Genomic DNA, 19067 nt, shown 5'->3' with positions numbered 1-19067 from the left:
TCCCCTCAGTTATTCCTTATCTATATGGATCACATTATGAAGGAAAATGGTATTAAATCTGATATCAAAATTGGAGATGTTAATCTCAGCTGTTTACTTCATGCAGATGATGTTATACTTCTAAATAAATCTGGTACAAATCTGCAAGATTCCCTGACTAAATTGAATAACTGTTGTAATAGATTTGGTATGAAGGTCAGCAATAACAAAACAAAGACAATGAAAATAGGCAGAAGCACTGAAAATATCAATTGCATTGTGAATAGACAACCTATAGAACAAGTAAAACATTTCAGCTACTTAACCAATTTTAACTTACGGATCTGAGAGCTGGGTTAGAAATAAAACACTTGACCAAAGACTAGAGACTACAGATATGAGAGTCCTGAGAAAAATTAGAGGCATGAACAGATGGCATCAATGGCGATATCAAAATAAAAACGAGGATATTAAGAAAGAACCTCAAACATTGTTAGCAGAGCTAATCTCATGTGGTATGGTCACTTAAACAGAATGGGAGAGGAATGATTAGCAAAATAAGTTTTCTGCAGGTTGGCAGGAAAAAGACCAAGATATAGATGGATTGATAGTAAAAAGTGCCTTGGAAGGCAGAAATATAAGATCTGCTAACGTTGGAGTTTTGATAGATAACAGATTGATTTGGAGGAAAATTGTTGATAAGAAGTTAGTAATGATGTAAGTTCTTCATGTAGCACTATCATAATATCCTTTACACTCCTTTAGGGTACATGTCAGGAATTTGATGATGATGATGATGATAACATAGTAGTCACTGTTCTTGCCTGCCCTTTGTATTGTTCTTGATCATCTGATCACTTTTTTGTTTATATTCCCTCCACAATGCTTTCTTTTTTGCAGCTGGTACTTTATATTGCTCCTCATCCATTTAATCTCTACTTGGTTTATACTTCTGATCCTAGATATGGAGTCCAATACTACCTCTCAACAATCCCTGACCATTTTCCATGCACTACTAACATTATTTTCTTGTATCTTCTTATGCCATGACACTGCTCCAAGTTTCCACCTAAGTGTCATAATTGCTATCTTAGCTTTGTATTTCTGCATAAATTCTTTCTTGGCTGAGAATTCCACATGTTGAGCAACCTCCCAGAAACAGGCTACAAGGTCATTTTCCCCATTTGGAAGTTGAGCTGCTACTGTAGTTATAGATAGTTTTGCTGATGCTATTACGAGATCCAACACCCTCAAATCCCTACATAATATGCTGTTTCAGGTACTTATCCCTCAGTATATGTATAAATTCCATTTTCATCTTATCATGTGCCTTTTCCTCCTTCCAACCTATATCTGAATAGTTAAAGCCCCCTTACTACATGATAATTGCTCAGCCTGTACTCCACGTGCTAATATGCTGATGTGTGGCATTGATATCTTCCTCTGGACCCCAGATCTATAGCAGTAATCAGCAATATATTTTGTCCTATTGGCCTCTATCTCATGCCAGATAGCCTCAAATGAACCACATCTCTCTCAAACATAAAATTCTCCTTAACTTCTATTTTTGTTGGTCGAAGTTCTTCAGCTATCATTAGTAATATCCCTCCTCCTGCCATATTTCCTCATTCTCTAAAAATACCACATCTTACATTCTATTCCTGTAATGACATCACATTCTCTCAACCAGGTTTTCGATTCCAATGATTTTTGGCTGAGTCAAGCTGACCAATGGAAAAAACTCTCCATCATTTCTGATACTTCTAGCATTTATGCACATGCATTTGAACCCTGTCCCCCTTGGGCCCACAACTGTCCTCGCATAATGTCATTACCAACCCATTCAGATTTAAAATGTGGGAAACTGTACCCACTGTTCACAGTCATCTTTGCACTCACATTCATTTGTTTTAGCAGTGGGTAGACACATGCTTGATTGCATCTCCCTAATAACTCTAGTTTCCCTGACCTATGATGGTTTTTCTATTGCAGGCATAGGCATTATATAAGTAGCTACAAGGCTAAGCAGTGCTGGCTCGTGGCTTGAAATTGTGGGGGCTGCAACTTTCGAAATATACATACACACTGTAAGTACAGTATATATGTGTTTGGATAAAATATCAAAATTATGGTAAAAATTTAAAAAAAAAAAATTAAACATGAAAAAATATTGTTTATTATCGATAAAATTATACAGTTTGGTATAATTCAAAATTACTTAAAATTAAAATATATTCTTGTTTTGTTTCATGAAAAAAGATTTTTTATTATCGATAAAATGATACGGTTTAGTATAATTCAAAATTACTTAAAAATTACTATAACAAACGTTATGTCTTTAATTGTAATGTCCGAATATTTAAAGAGATGGAGTAAACACGATAAGCACTACGAACACTCTACTATTTGCACAAACTGCATATAAACAACAGTGGAACTGCGTGACGGACAGTGATGCATTACACTAATAGCTCGCATCTCACTATGACGTGCATATGCTTGCGTGCGTAGCAATATGGCACTGTGGAAAACACAGTGCCACTAGCGTCCTTTGCCCTCCTGAGTGCTACAAGATGGGTTTTCATTATTTTTTTTTTTTTTTTTTACAAAATAAGAGAATTGTATAGGATTGTTGATGATAAAATTAAATATTACAAACAAATATAAATAAATTAATAAATATATTTATATATCGAGAAAACTTGGGAGTGCTGCAGTTCTTCAGTGCCTATGCATGAGCCACCCCTGAGGCTAAGAAAACTTTAATAAACATTAACATTATTTAACCCAACTGTTCATAGTTGGGTACAGTTACAATAACTGAGAGCGTAGCGTCTGCAGAGAATTTGAATGTGTTTAAGGCATGGTATGATGAACTGTGTGTATAACAAAAGGGACCTCCTAGATGTCTGTGACTCCATGGAATCTTAGGATAATAATAATAATTAAAACTGATAATTAAATTTCAATTAATAAAGCAAAATATTTAATTTAGAAGAGAACATAAAGCTAACAAAGGATTTCCACTCAGTCAACACACAAATAGGGAGTCATAATGACCTTTAGTCCCCCTAAGGTACTAATACACAATAAGTTCAAAACCCTTGACAGGCAGGATGCACATAAAAAAAAAAAACGTTCTACATTAAATTCATTAGATATGCAATTCTGCTGGATATATCTGTTGGCATGTGTACTAGTAAAGCAAGTACTGCCATAATAAACAGTAAAATGATGACGAGGTGCATGTGTGTGTGTAAAAAATAATAGGTGCTAGTATTCATTCTTTGCTAGCAGGAAAAATTGAAAATTAAAAGGACATAAAAAGAAAAAAAAATTAAGCATATAACACACAGTTTATTTAGCTTAAAATATACAAGTATATTAATGAGTAAAATGTATATGGTAGTTTTAATAAAAATTTTATATAGTAAATAAAAGAAAGTTTTATACAGCATTATCTTAACAATAGCATAGTGAAAAATGTAAATTTCATTAAATATTAAATTTATTTGCATATTAGGTAAATGTTTAAAAGATTACTAAATATTACAAATTTCAGAATGTGCCACATTTCTATTATGTCACTGTTGAAAAGGTGTCAATATGCCATATCATTGTGCACCATTGAAAAAAAAAAAAAAAGATGACAAGAACTATCATCAGATAAAGGCATATAAGAATGAGTTTCATCTGCTTCAGCTATAGCTGCATCTACTGATATGAGCTAATTTCAGTGCTAGTCAAGTCACACTAAGACAAAATGATGACAACACTGCCAGATGGTAAAGACCATCTGACAGTGCTGTACAGAATGAGTTAAAAATAACAAAAAAATTAAAATTAATAAATAAAAACTAGTGGCATAAACAATCCTACAAAAACAAATTTAAAATTATACACATATAATAACATAAAGAATAAAAGTGAAATAGGTAAAAAAAATTAATGGAGAGGGAGAGCGCATAATAACATAACTGATAATACTTGCCTGTAAACTCCTACTTAGCATCTTAGTATCTCCTTCAGCATCAGTGGTGAAAGATTCAGATATAACACCCGTATATACAAGAATGGCAATAATCACAGACTGGCTGCAAGTTATAACATAAATTTTACATATAATTATTTGGCATGCAGTGATATGTTGAATGAAGATACAGTTCTGTTTTATATAAGCTTTTAAACTAAAATTTAGAAATTCACTGAGAAATTACTTGAATCCTTCCATTTTCTCTTTACATTTCATTTATTTGCTTTATCGATCTAGTACCAACTAGTAAAACATATATTACATCTGACACCTGTACTGAAGCTATTAACCTGATGAAAATAATACCTGTTACTGATATTATTATATGGGAACCTTCATGAATCATGAGGGGCTCATCCTGGAGGCCCACATTGATGGTTCACACTTTAGCCAGTCTGGATTTGCAAGTGGTTAGCGTATACATTTTCCAAACAAAATACTGCTGGTCGAATCCCACTGTGGGTATGGATGTTTGCGATTGTCTTTAGGTGGTAGACAAATTTCATCGCACAGTATGAGACCTACTTATTGAAAGTCTGAAGTGGCTTGGAACAGTTCCATATTTTGTTTCTAGAGTAGACTTTCTGGACTATATAAAAAAATAATTAAAAATACAAAAATAATATAAAAAATCCTTAGTCTACCCACAACACTAATATGTACTATAGTGCAGAGGGTGGAAATTTCAGTGGAAAAAAAAAATTCAGCCCTCACAATCCTCCAATCCTTATTAATCACAACTTCGAAGAACAACCCTTGGTTCTCTCCTGTCCTGTCACATAATGAAGTATTTCTTCAGCATATATTCTATAAAACCCCTTTAGTATTTTATAAGTTTCTATAATATTCCCTCTTTTCTACATATTAGCTAAACTTTTAACCCACAAGTTCAATCTATCCTTATAAGGAATATTTCACAGAATTTTAGCTATCTTGGTCACTCATTTCCACCACCTCATCGCCCAAGATACACAACCCAATCCAAGTGCAACTACTGACATGCATATCAGAACCTTATAAAGAGAAATAATAAAATCTGTCTCTCTATCCACTGGTATATTCTTTAACATCCTAGTGATTGATCCTTTGAACTATTTTGCACACTTTTGTGAAATAAGCCAATCTGAACTTTAATCTGTCCATTATTACTTCCAAATCCATATCTTTGCCAATATTCTGCAGTCCAGTTTCATTAAATTAATACATAACTTGCACTATTTTGATTGCAAATAGAATAACCTTATAGTTTGCCACATGAAGCCATTAACAGTCCATGCTATCAGTCTATTTAAATCATCCTCCTGCATTTCTACATCATAATTATTAACTACTGTCTTTCTTCCCTAGTTTTTCATCAACAAACAAACAAATTATTTAGGCAAAGTGGATACTAGATCCAACATTTCAAATTCAGCTGAATGTTTGTAGAAACTATGAAAATTTTGTAAGGTGATCTGAGAGCTTATGAGATGCTAAGGATTGCATTCTTGTAAACTCTCAGGTCAACTTACGAAACTTTCATAGATTCTACAAACATTTGTCTTTGAAATAATGTTGGATCTAGTATCCACTTTGACTATGTAATTTTACATCACTGAAATGAAGCCTTATGGCTCTTCCTTTAGTAATTACTTTTAACACACCGACTGAGTTCACTTTCGAAAAATACATTTCGATTTCCTTAATACCGAACAATTGTTTTTGCTATCTTAAGGTTTCTGTCTGGTATCTGAAGAGAACTAACCAGTTTGAAACAGCTGTCAGGCTAGTGAAATCTTTATCAAATGCACTAATAAAGGGTGAATATATGAATGCTTGGGCAGCACCCATATCTTTTAAGTAGTGCAAGGCAACTTGGGGATACCAAAGATTGTATTCTTGTAAACTCTCAGATCAAAGTACGAAGCTTGCATAGTTTCTACAACATGTGGCTTTGAAATAATGTTTGATCTAGTATCCACTTTGCTATGTAATTCTACATAGCTGAAATGAAGCCTTATGGCTGATCCTTTAATAAAAACAAATTATTCCCTATATCATTGATGGAAAAATTAAATAAGTAAGGCCCACGTGCACGATTCTTTAATGTCTGTCCATCAGTCCCAATCTTATCCATGTCAGGAGCTTCATATCCATAATCATTTCTTCAATTTACATAAAAGTTCCCCGTGGCATCCTGTCAAATACCTATGCAAAGTCCAGCAGTATCTTGGTGTAACCATATCCTTTATTCAATTCACTTCTTATTTTACTATAGAAAATGAGTAAATTTCTAAGAGAAGACCTAACCTTCACAATGCTGTGCTCATCCCCCCATATAATATTAGATCCCTATTCACCCATCCCTCAATTATACTTCTGGCCAATGACCTCTTTCATGGAACACACTTTATGTAATGGAACTATTTTGCTTTTGGAATTTAAATTAAAATTAGTCAAGATAAATTAAGTTAAACAACCAATATCCTATCCAATTCCATGACAGTATTCTTCATACTCAATTTTCTAATATTCTAAGCACCTCTAGTTCTTCCACTTCTATTCTCACTTAAGTTCCAGTTATATCCACTGTAACATCTCTCTCCACCTAGATTACATATCTCCTTGCAAAGTGATTACTCAGTAATTCAACCATTCCTTCAACTACTGTCACTCTCCCTACCATTAAGCAGACATTAAAAGTATCCTTCCATAATCATTCTTCCTTTTATTCATCTTGCAGCAACAGAACTCTTCAGGATTTCTTTTGGCCTGCCCAGCTATTTCTTTTCATAATCTAATTTTGCTTTTCTATGTAGTCACTTTTCTTCTCTGTGTTTTATAATACTTACGAGCCTACTGATAATCTTACTTTTTATGTTCTCACTGTAAGATTTTCTTTTACAGTTCCTGTTGATGAGGCTACCCATTCATTTAGCTCACCTGATTTATCCTTCTGACCCATGTATGTAATTCTGATACTGCTTCCCTCAAACATCTCTGGGCCATTTCCATTGCACCACTAGCATCCTTCCATTGCAACTTCTTAAGACATGTCAATGCCATCTCCTAAGTTTGTTGTAATCACTGACTCAATAGTTTCTCACACACTCCTTTTTAACAAAAAAAAAATTCCACATGCTTACGTGAAGATTGCATTATCACGCTCTCTCTCCAGTTAGAGTCAATGTGGCTACTTCAGTATGACATTTTCTAATGCTATCATGAGATCCAAATTCTCAAACCCTGTTCCTCTCTGCTGTTTCAGGTAATTTCATCCTCCATCAACCATTTCCTTCCCTTCATGCAAAGTCCTCCCATAATAATAACTTGTTATGCTTGGACTAATTTGTCAACACACGTCCTTTGCAACATCCTTTGAATACTCATTGGCCTATAGCAACAATAATGTACATATTTTGTCTTGCTGACCTCTGTTTCACACCACAAAATCTCAAATGCACTGCCTTCTACATCATTATACACCAGATGAACCTACTCTTTCTGGTGTCAAATTCTTCTGTTATCATTAGCAACATCCCTCCCCCCTCATCCAGTTCCTGCTATCCTCTATATCATGCTCCATCAACCAACTCATGCTAATTCAAATAATTTTTGGCCAGCTCCAAATAGCCAATGTCCAAAACTCCTTATTCATGATGCTTCAGATGTTAGTGTACATGAACTGCTGCAAGATCTTTCTCCTTGCACTTGTAATAACTGTTCCATTTCCTTGCATCTTATAATGTCTGTTCCAATTAGAATAATTTTTATTCCAAAACTCAATCGGTTATTATATACACAACCTCATTGGCACAGATTTTACCAGAATAGTTCTTGTTTCCCAGAGTTTGTATTTTCAAACTCTCACTGAAAAAAAATTTTTCCAGACATCTAATTCCAAATATATTATTATCAAATTCCTGATATGTATCCTCTAGGAATGCACAGGTTACTATGATAGCACCACACATGAAACTTTTACATTACATCTTGAATCCACCTTAGTAACTTCCTATCAACAATTTTCCTCTAAATTATTCTGTTATCTGCCAGGATTCCAATATTGTCAGATTTTATCTTTCAATCTTTTAAGACATTTCTAACAATCAATCCACCTGGATCTTGGTTTCCCTCTGGATCTTTCCCTACTATCCTTGCATCAAATTTGATTTGCTGATCTTTTCTCTCACATTTGTGACCATGCTACCTGAGATTAGCTCTGCTCACACATTCCTGAATGCTAACAATGACCAGTTCCCTTCCTAATATCTTCATTTTTAATATGATCCTGTCATTGATACTATTTGTTTACTCCTCTAATTTTTCTAACAACTTTCACATCTGTAGCCTTTAGTCTTTGATCAACTATTTTATTTCAAACCCAGCTCTCAGATCCATAAGATAAAATTGGTTTGAACACTGTCTTGTATACAGTTAATGTTTTGACTAATTTCTCTCTCTTATTTCATATAAACCTTTTCAGTTTGTGCCTCACCATACCAGCTTAGTTATTCTGTTGTCTATTTCTATATTTAATTTGCCATAATCAATTTATGCCTAAAAACTGTGCTGAAATTTTTACTTGTTCTATGGATGCATTCTGGATGCAGCTGATTTTCAATGTTCCTACCCATTTTCATAATATTTGCCTTTTTAACTGCTGATTTCCATGCCATATTTGAATTTATTTAGAGGTATAACAGATGAATAATAGTGGAACTGTTACACCTGATTTTACATCAAGTCATTTTCCTCAATCTCCTTCAAAGTCTTTCCATTTGTGCTACTGAGCTGCTTTTTACATAGTGCTTTGCTTTATTAATTTTTTTCTATATACATTCTCAGAGTATGTGCTGACTTACTTGCTACAAACCTTTGATATGCTTTTTTCTTTTCCATGATTGCCTCTAACTTCTTGAATCCACCTTATAGATAACTTTATCATAAGCTTCCAAATCTATTCTGGTGCAATCCACCAGTTATGTAGAAGTCCTTTCATCCAGATTTACAACATACGCATATAATTTCTTCTCTGAAACAGGCAAATCAGTCAAGAAGCAATCATTGACCTTCTTCTTAATTCACTCCTATAATATCATGACAACAAACCTACGATCTTATCTCTCTCCATTCACACACTTCTTTTTCATTTCAGTTGGTATCTTGTCAATTTCATACTTGTCACCTTTAAAATCATTCATATATCTACCAAAACAATAATCTTTTTTCCTTCATTGCATCCTAAAAGTGTCACTAACATTCTTCATCTTCACACCTGAAAATATGATTTCATTATGCTCTCAATGAATATACTTCTGATCATGGAATCAGCATACATCATCTTTACTCTTCTCTCATGCTTTGTCACAAATTCCTTTCTCTTAACCTCTTTTTTTTCCCTTCTTTGCTGTTCCACTCACTAGGCGTTTTACCAGCTGCTCAAACTCATGCTCTGTCCTCTGAAAGACAGCCTTAAGACAGCCATATAAGTAACACTGTTTGTCTCTTGATTTTCCATCTACAACTTTCATGTTATCATTTGTATTTTATCTACTCAGGCTCATTTCTAATATGTATTCCTGTCAACATTCATATTTTTGCACCTGTGGAGTAATGTTCATCACCTTCCTCTTTCATTTTTGATGTACCCTGCACTTCTGGGACTTACTTTCAAACTACAGGCGCACCCGCGTGTTCGTGCACGTGTGTGAAGAATAAATCACACACACTCACACTCACACACACACTACACCTTACAAAATATCCTTTTACTGAATTATCTAAACATCTGGGCTGCCAGCATTCTGGTTCATATTGGAGGATCATGTACTTTACTACTGTATTACTATATATTGTAAGATATGCAATATACCAAATATAAGATATATACCAAAATATACAATAAATTTACTATGCCTACAATTAATTAACAATACTCAGCTTATTTTTTTAATTAAAAACACTCTAACATAACTAAAAATAGTAATAAATGACATATCCTTAGGAGCAACTCCAATACACATCTTATTACTAGTACTGTAGTCTCCCCTTATCTAGGGGTTTGCTCTCTGCTATTTCAGTTATCCGTTGTCAGCCCTAGTCCGAAAATATTAAATGGAAAATTCCAGAAATAAACAATTTACAAGTTTTAAATTGCATGCCATTCTAAGTAATGTGATGAAATCTTGCACAGCCTCACCCGGGACATGAATCACCCCTTTGTCCAGTATATCCACACTGTATACCATATATGATAACCACCCATTAGTCACTTCGTAGCTGTCCAAAAATATTAAATGGAAAATTCCAGAAATCAACATTTCATAAGTTTTAAATTGCACACCATTATATGTAGTTCTCAGTTATTAGATCGACTGTCATATTGAAGTGTTTGTGTTTAAATAACCCTTTATTTTACTAAATAATGGCCCAAAAGTGCAACAGTAGTGATGCAGGCATTTTGGATACCAAAGAAAAGCTGTAAAGTACTTCATTTTAAGTTAAAAGGTGAAAGTTCTCAACTTCATAAAATAACAAAAATAAAAATTATTATTTTTATTTGCAACATGTTACTTGCAACAACGTATGCTGAGGTTGCTAAGATTCCATTCACATAAATTTTATTGCAGTATATTGTTATAATTGTTCTATTTTATTATTGTAGTTATTGTTGTTAATCTCTTACTCTGCCTAATTTATAAATTAAGCTGTATTCATTAAATTAAACATGTATGTGTAGAAAAACACATAGTATATATAGAGTTTGGTACTATCCACAGTTTCAGGTATCTTTCAGGGTGGTCTTGGAACATATCTCCCTTGCAGATAAGAGGGGGGGGGGACTATACACACATGCACACACACACACACATATATACATACACACTGCTTGGAAAGAAGTCAACGGACATGCCCATGAGCAAGGTACACGGTGCCATAAAATAAGTCACATATTTGTAACTAGCATAAATTGGAGGAATATGATGCTCCCAAGTCGGTGCAACTGTGTCCAGGTGAAATAGCTGTGAGAAGGGAACTGACAAAGTTTGAAAGAGGAGTTGTGATAGGATGACATGTTGCAAGCCTATCTGTTTGGCAAATTGTTGACAAACTAGGCCATCCCAGGTCAATTAGTGATACCATACTGAGATGGAAGTGCAGGGAGTCAACTACAAGTGCTATGATCCACCACACAGTGGATGACCTACCACACTCGCCGAAAATGACCATAGGGCGCTACGAAGGATAAATGCAAAACCCATCATTCATCAGATGACATGTTGAATGCAGAATTCCAAGCATCAACTGAAACACAAATCTGCACAAAAACATTCAGAACCTAGGCTCATAATGTTCATAGGACTGCAATATGCAAGCCTCACATTACCTGAACCAACTTGCAGTATCATCTTAATGGTGCAAAGGGCATGCATAATTGGACTTCAAAGCTTTGAAAGTCATGTTATGGGATGACGAATCATGCTACACCTTCTACCAAGCAAATGGATGGGTGTGGTGGATGCCTGGCAAACGTCTCTTACCAGAGTGCGTAACTCCAACTATGAAATTTGGAGGTGGTGGTTTGATGGTATAGTCCTGTTTTTACTGGTTTGTCCTCAGACTTCTGTTTGTGTTGCCACAAACATTCAACTCCTAAAGATATCTGAACATTATGGACAATGCAATGCTTCCTACTTTGTGGCATTTCTACGGAACTGACCATTGTCTTGTTCAGCAAAACAATGTGTTTGTCATAAAACTGCTGCTGTAACTGCATGGCTTTTGGGCGTGAATACACACATATACAATAATAGGCATGACCAAAACAAAGAAGATAAAAACAGGTGAGATCTTTCTAAGTGGCAAATACAAAATGTTATATGGCATTCATCTTCTTGAATGGTTTGCAATATCAAGCAGAGTGACGTGGACAAATATCACAATGGGGAACTGGACAATGAGACTTATTTGTGTTTATAGTACCATAGAAGGTTCTTCTACCAAGAAAGAAATGGAGGAATTTTTGAGGCATTAGAGAAGGCAGCTGGCTCAATGAAAAAGGAAAAGCTGGTCCTTGTTGGAGATCTAAACAGCAAAGTAAGAAATGATATAACTGTTTTGAGAAAATTTGGAGAAAAGCGCAAAGCTAATAATAATGGTAAATGCCTGCTGGATTTTTGTTCAGGACATGGATTAGTTATTACTAACGCTATGTTAAGATAAAAAATGTGCACAAATTCACGTGTTGAGAAGATGCAAGAAATAAGAAAAGTCTTATTGACTATGTTATAGTTGACAGCTATGTTTTTCTACTGGTTCAGGACATAAGTGTATAGAAGGGATTTGAAATAGGAAGTGATCACTATTTAGTTTTGAGTAGGATAAAATTGAATTTCATATTGAAAAGAAGAGCTGAAATACACAAACGTCATTGAAGAAAAAATGAAAGATTTCGAAAACAAGAACCAAACCTTGGAGATTCAGTAGCAAGTAGTACTGAAGAAAACACCGACTGATTCAACCAGAGAGGCATGTGGTAAGGTTGTCTGTAAGGACAGGAAAATCAGAACTCAGCTTGTCACAAGTAAGTCAGTTTGTGCTCTTAAAGAATACAGAGAAAAATGTAAGAGTGGAAAGCACTTTGTAAAACTTAGCTAAATAAGAGTCATGAAAAGACTTTGATAAGGATATAGAAAAGAAATATCAGTAAGGTGGCAAAATATTCTGGAGGCTATTGAAAAGCTTAGAAATGGAGGAAAAAGTACTGTAAAAGGAACCAGAGATGATAAAAATGACATGAAAACTGAAGATAACAATATTCTAGATGTCTGGAGTAATTACTTTGAAAGAATTGCTAAATGAAAACAAGCAGTGTCAGCATAAACTCCCAACAGAAATGAAGTCAGGAATACATATCCATATTTGAAGTAGAAAAAGTCATCAAAAACCTGAAATGTGGAAAGGCAGCTAGAGTAGATGAAATTTGGCTAGAAATGCTGAAATATGGAGGTATAAAAGTTTTACAGTGTCTGCATTGAATAATTCAGAAAGCCTGATCAGAGGGTTGAATTCCAGAGGATTGGAGCAGAGCACTCATAGTACCCATCTCTAAAAGGGGAAATAAAACTAAATGTGAGAATTACAGAGGTATTTCCCTACTGATGTTGCTGGCAAGATTTATGCAAGCATACTAGAGTAACGGCTAAGAAAAATTGTGGAAGGAAAGCTTGGTGAAGAATAAGCTGTATTCAGGAATATAGGTTATCAGTATCAGATTTTCACTTTAAGACAGATAGTTGAGAAACCTTGGGAATATAACAAGGATCTGTATTTAAGTTTTGGATCTGGACAAGGTGCCAAGATCAAAGCTCTTCAAAACATTACATTCATATGGTATAAATGGAACATTACATCAAGCAATACATAGTTCTCTATTTAAGTTGTAAGTCAGCAGTTAGATTTGAAGGAGGTATAGGAAGATGGTTTGAGGTAAAATGAGGTGTGTGACAAGGGTGTACATTATCTCCACTGTATAGGTTTGGTGTGAAAATCAGCAATAAAAAGACAATGAAAATAGATAGAAACATTGAAAATTTTCAACTGTATGCTGAATGGTGAATCTACAGAACAAGTGAACCATTTCAGCTATTTAGGCACAATATTTAGTGAAGATGGTAAATTAAATATGGAAATAGACAACAGAATTAGTAAAGCTGGTATGCTAAGAAGTCAGCTGGTTAAATTTATATGGAATAAGAAAGAAATTAGTCAAAACACTAAATTAGCTGTATACAAGGCAGTTCAAACCGATTTTAACTTATGGATGGGGTGCGCAGCAGCTAGGTTCTTGTTCCTGCACCAGGTGAGCACCCATTAGAGGAAGCTAAAGCTGCTACCAACCAAACACAAGGGATCAAACTCAAATGCTCCTTAATTCCTGCCATAAAGGTTCCCACCTGGGGCCAGGCCTAAAAATAATTTCACTTAATATTGACGGTTTCTCCAGTGTCAAGCAAGGTATCATTGCAAATATTTGCAGAGATAATGACTGCAATGTGCTCTGCCTGCAAGAAACTCACGGGGGGGGGGGGGGGGAGGTGCCACCAGACCTTACATCCATGGCATGAAATTCATCAAAGAGATACCCATGATAAATATGGTAATACAATATTTACTAAAGAAAACTTAATTACATCATTCACTGACTCAACGAACAATAGAAACATTGAGATTATTACCATCACATTTAAAAAACATCTCAATCATCTCAGTTTATAAACCACCAGAAGAAGCTTTCTCCTTCCCCATCATCCTACTCAATAATAATATATACATGACTAATGTCATATTAGGTGACTTTAACAGCCATGGTATTAACTGGGGCTACACAAAATCCAATGAAGATGGAGAACTTGTTGAAAAATGGGCTGAAAACTTTTCTCTAAACCTGATACATAATCCAAAGCTCCCTGAATCTTTCAACAGTGGCAGATGGAAGTGGGGATGTAACCCTGACCTCATATTTGTTAGCTCAAAAATACCCAACACTTGTGTTAAAAAGATCTTAAATCCTATTCCACACACTCAACATAGACCTATAATGCTTCAATTCAACCCAGTCATTATGCCTAACACAGTCCCTTACAAATGATCTAATTTCAAAAAATCTAATTGGAAGGGTTTTGTGGAAGATCTTGACTGCTCCATAGGGCCAGTCCCTCCAAACCCTCAAGAGTATCCCCCAATTCATAAAAATACTGAGGAAAATCTCCACCAAACACATCCCCCAAAGATGCCACACAAACTACTTTATAGTGATATAAAAGCTCACTATGCTAATTACTTGCAACTTTACAACACCAACCCCTTCTCAGAGGAGCAGCGTTCCTCATGGAAAAAACAAATAGAAGCCCGTAATATGACTCCTCATAGTAGCAGAAAGGCATGAAACTTTAGCAACAGAATTAGGAAGGATTTCACTAAACCATTTGACCATCCACAGGTAATCAAATTACTCACCAACTGCTGCTGAATGGAAAATTCCTTAAAAAGTACCTGAAAAATAAGATATTCGGAACCCCACATGAGGAATAAAATATGATTAACTCAGATTTCAGGATCACTGAACTCAACTGCTGCCATAAACCTATTAAAACCTAGAAAATTTGCAGGCCTTGATGATATCTATAATGAACAAATTAAATATTTTGGACCCAGGACTAAAGAGTGGTTATTAAACCTATACAACACTTGCCTCAGAACCCTAAGGATACCAACTATCTGGAGGCATGCTAAAGTGGTGGCCTTTCCGAAACCAGTAAAACTCCAACCGAAGCAAAAAATTACAGACTTATATATCACTACTCAGCAACCTCTTTAAACTCTATGAACAATTAATTTTTGAATAGGCTACAACCCCTAATCAAATCCCATCTTATTGCTGAGCAAGCTGGTTTTAGACCAGGAAAATCCTGTACATCACAAATTCTCAACCTCACTCAATATATAGAAAATGGTTATTTATTAACAAAATCTAGTGACAGAAGCAGTCTTTGTAGACCTGCAGCATATGATACCATAAACCATCTCACACTCAGAAATAAAATATATGGAATAACTAGAGACTATCGCCTTGTCCTCCTGATCTAATCACTCTCAGAAAACAGATGCCTTTTTGTGGATCTGGGGGGTAAGAAGAACAGCTGGTATCCCCCAAAAAAACAGCCTCCCCAGGGAAGTATGTTATCACCATTACTTTTCAACATCTATGTCAATGATCTCCCCATCTTTCCAGGAACTAGAAATTTTATCTATACTGATGACTTTGCCATAGCTGCTCAATCAAAAAATTTCAAGTCCATTGAAACTACTCTATCACTTGCCTTAAATAGTCTAACCATATATTATAGCAATAAATCAATTCCCCCCCCCCCCCCCCGAAAACCCAGACTGGTCTTTTCCACCTTAACAGTAAGGAATCCAACAGCATTTGTTGGATTTCTTGGGAAGGCTCTAATATAGAATATTCCTGGAACCCAATCTACCTCAGTGTGACTCTTGATCACACTCTTTCATATAAAATACACATAGAAAAAAAACAAAGGCAAAAGTTAATGTAAGAAACAACATACTAAGAAAGCTTACTTCCTCCAAATGGGGTGCAGACCCTGGCACACTGAGATCTTTTGCTGTGGCCCGTTGCTATTCTCCTGTTAAATATGCCTGTCCTGTATGGTCCAGATCCTGCCATGCTGAAAAACTTGACCCAGCATTGAATGAAAGCTGCTGCTTAATTACAGGATGCCTGAAACCAACACCACTAAGAGACCTGTATACTTTGGCTGATATTGCACCTCCCCCCCTTCAATTCAAAGATCTGCATTCTTAGCTGACGAAATAAGTAGACAAATGAATGATGAGTGCCACCCACTATTTAGCTAGACTACAGTGCCCAAAGACTAAGATCCCAGCATAGCTTCCTAGCAACTGTTGAACCACCTAAAAACCCTCCAGAGACAAGACTTCAATAATGGCTTGCATTATACCCTGAGAATAATGCTGGTATTCCAACAGTCAAACATCTTCCACGTGGTGCCCATTTGGACTGAAATACTTGGAAAAGCCTCAACAGACAACGAACACAGGATGCTGCAAACAAAACTTATCAAATGGGGCTACCTCACTGGACCAGATAACTGTGAGCATGGGACAACCCAGTCCATGGAACACTTTGTCAATCACCTTGCACAAAAGAGGACCTTATATCCTGCATGGAAAGAGCAGTTGACTGCACAAGATTCTGGAGGAACACCTGACCATATTTGTATAGTCACACCTGAACTATATATGTATAGTTTCTATTTCCTTCATATTTTACTTATTATTCCCTATATAATTTACCTACTAAATTTAAGCTGTTCTCATTTGTAATGTATCCTAATTTGTTTTAAATAATGTTATACCAATTACTTGCTACTGTACCACTTGTGTTTGGATATGAAATAAAACTTATGGATCTGAGAGCTGGGTAAGAAATAGAACACTTGATCAAAGATTGGAGACCTGTGATATGAGAGGTCTGAGAAAGATTAGTGGAGTGAACAAATGGCATCAATGGCAGTATCACATTAAAAAGGAGGATAATAGGAAAGAACTTACAATTGTTAATAATCAGGAATGTGTTAGCTCTACTAACAAAGGCAGAAATATAAATAACTTAAGATATGCAGACAATACAGTACTGCTGGCTGAAAATAAACAGAATGCGAGAGGAAAGATTAGCAAAACAACGGTTATTTGCCAGGTTGGCAAGAAAAAGACCCAGAGGAAGACCAAGATGTAGATGGATTGATACAGTAAAAAGCATCTTAAAAGACAGAAATATAAGATCTGATAATATCAGAGTATATTGGATAATATTGGAGGAATGGATGGAATTATGGCAGAATATCTAAAGGCTTTAAATGATAAGGATATAAGATCACTGACTGACATATGTAAAAAAATATACAAAACTGAACATTTGCCAAAGGATTTTAAAACACTTGACATTCCTACCAATACTTAAAAAATCTAAAACAATCAAAGGTGAAGAGTACAGAACATCAGTCTGATCAGTCAGATAGCAAAAGTTATGTTATGTATCATCCTAGAAATAAATAAACATAAAATCAGATTGGAAATTAATGAAACACTATCTGGTTTTCAAGAAAATAAAGGTACTAGAGAAGGACTCTTCAACAGAACTATTATAGAAAGATATCTAGAGAAGCAGAAAGAGGTCTACTTATGTTTTATTGGCTACACAAAGGCCTCTGACAATACAGAACATGAAGAACTAACAGAATACATTAAAAAATTAGGAGTAGATGGTAAAGATACCAGATTACTGATAAATCTATATTGGGAGCAAACTGCCTCAATAAAAATATCAGGAGAAACCTCAGAGGAATTCCCAGTAAAGAAGGGTATTAGACAAGGCTGTGTTCTTTCTCCTATATTGTTTAATCTCTATACTGAAAATATCTTCTAGCAATTAGCAGAATTTAAAGGAGTCAGCATAGGAGGCAGAAATATAAACAACTTAAGATATGCAGATGATACAGTCTGCTGGCTGAAAATAAAAAAGATCTTCAAAACCTACTAGAAGAGAAGTTGAAACTAAGTGAAAAATATGGGCTTAATTTCAACTTCATAAAAACCAAAACCATGCTGGTAACAAGAGCAAATATCCAATATAAATATTAAGATCAGAGGAAATACCTTATATTAGGTATAGAATTATATATATTTGGGTGAACTAATTACAGAGAAATTGGATAAGGATTGGATTAGCATGAAAAATATTCTAACCTCAAGGGAAATTCACACAAAAAACAAGAAGTAGGCTGTCTGAATGCTACATATGGTCAACACTGCTATATAGAGCAGAAACTTGGACAACATCAAAATATTGTGAAAATAAACTAAACGCCTTTGAAATGTGGAGCCTCATAAGAATCCTTAGAGTCCCATGGACTGCCAAATAAAACAAATTTAGAGATATTAGAGATGGAGAAGATAGGACTCTGTTGAAAACCATTAAGAAAAGGAAAACCACCTACCTTGGTCACATACTAAGGCATGAATCCCTACAAAAAACACTTTTAGAAGGAATGATACAAGGAAAAAGAAGAAGAGGAAGACAAAGAACAGATTGGATGGGAAATATTAAAGACTGGGTCTTATGAAAAATGTAAAAGCAAATACCTGGATAGCAGCACCTGACCCATTTGGTAGTGCAAACTGAGGCAACTCATTGAAAGAGCTGTATTACTGTTCTACATTATGAGAGAAGGTCACTACCAAGACCGGTTTCAACCTTTATTGAGGTCTCATCAGTGAGTAGGTAGACCTAATTAATACCAAGTTTGTAGCGAACAGAACTTACATCCCTTCTATGAGAATTGCCAAGTATTTGCTTAAGCTTGGAATCACCGAACTTTATATAGTTTCTATATTCGGCACGAAACTCTGAGTTTCTTATTCGCCTACGAAACAATATGGGATGCAATATCCCTTAACTTAAATAAGT

General features: G+C 35.1%; 1 protein-coding gene across 1 annotated transcript in view; it reads right to left on the bottom strand.

Annotated features, from left to right (window-relative positions):
- LOC150106653 (transmembrane protein 184C) overlaps nucleotides 1–19067 on the bottom strand; it is a 200380-nt gene that overhangs the window by 31968 nt on the left and 149345 nt on the right. The window contains exon 8 of the mRNA XM_090393251.1: nucleotides 3971–4073. Within this exon, the coding sequence (XP_090249377.1) occupies nucleotides 3971–4073 (103 nt within the window). The remainder of the gene's footprint in view (nucleotides 1–3970; nucleotides 4074–19067) is intronic.

This window comes from Typopeltis vanoorti, chromosome 5, assembly GCF_054136105.1.
Source record: "Typopeltis vanoorti isolate ZY-2024b chromosome 5, IOZ_Tvanoo_1.0, whole genome shotgun sequence".
Lineage (NCBI taxonomy): Eukaryota > Metazoa > Arthropoda > Arachnida > Uropygi > Thelyphonidae > Typopeltis > Typopeltis vanoorti.
This window is presented reverse-complemented; position numbering and strand designations above follow the sequence as displayed.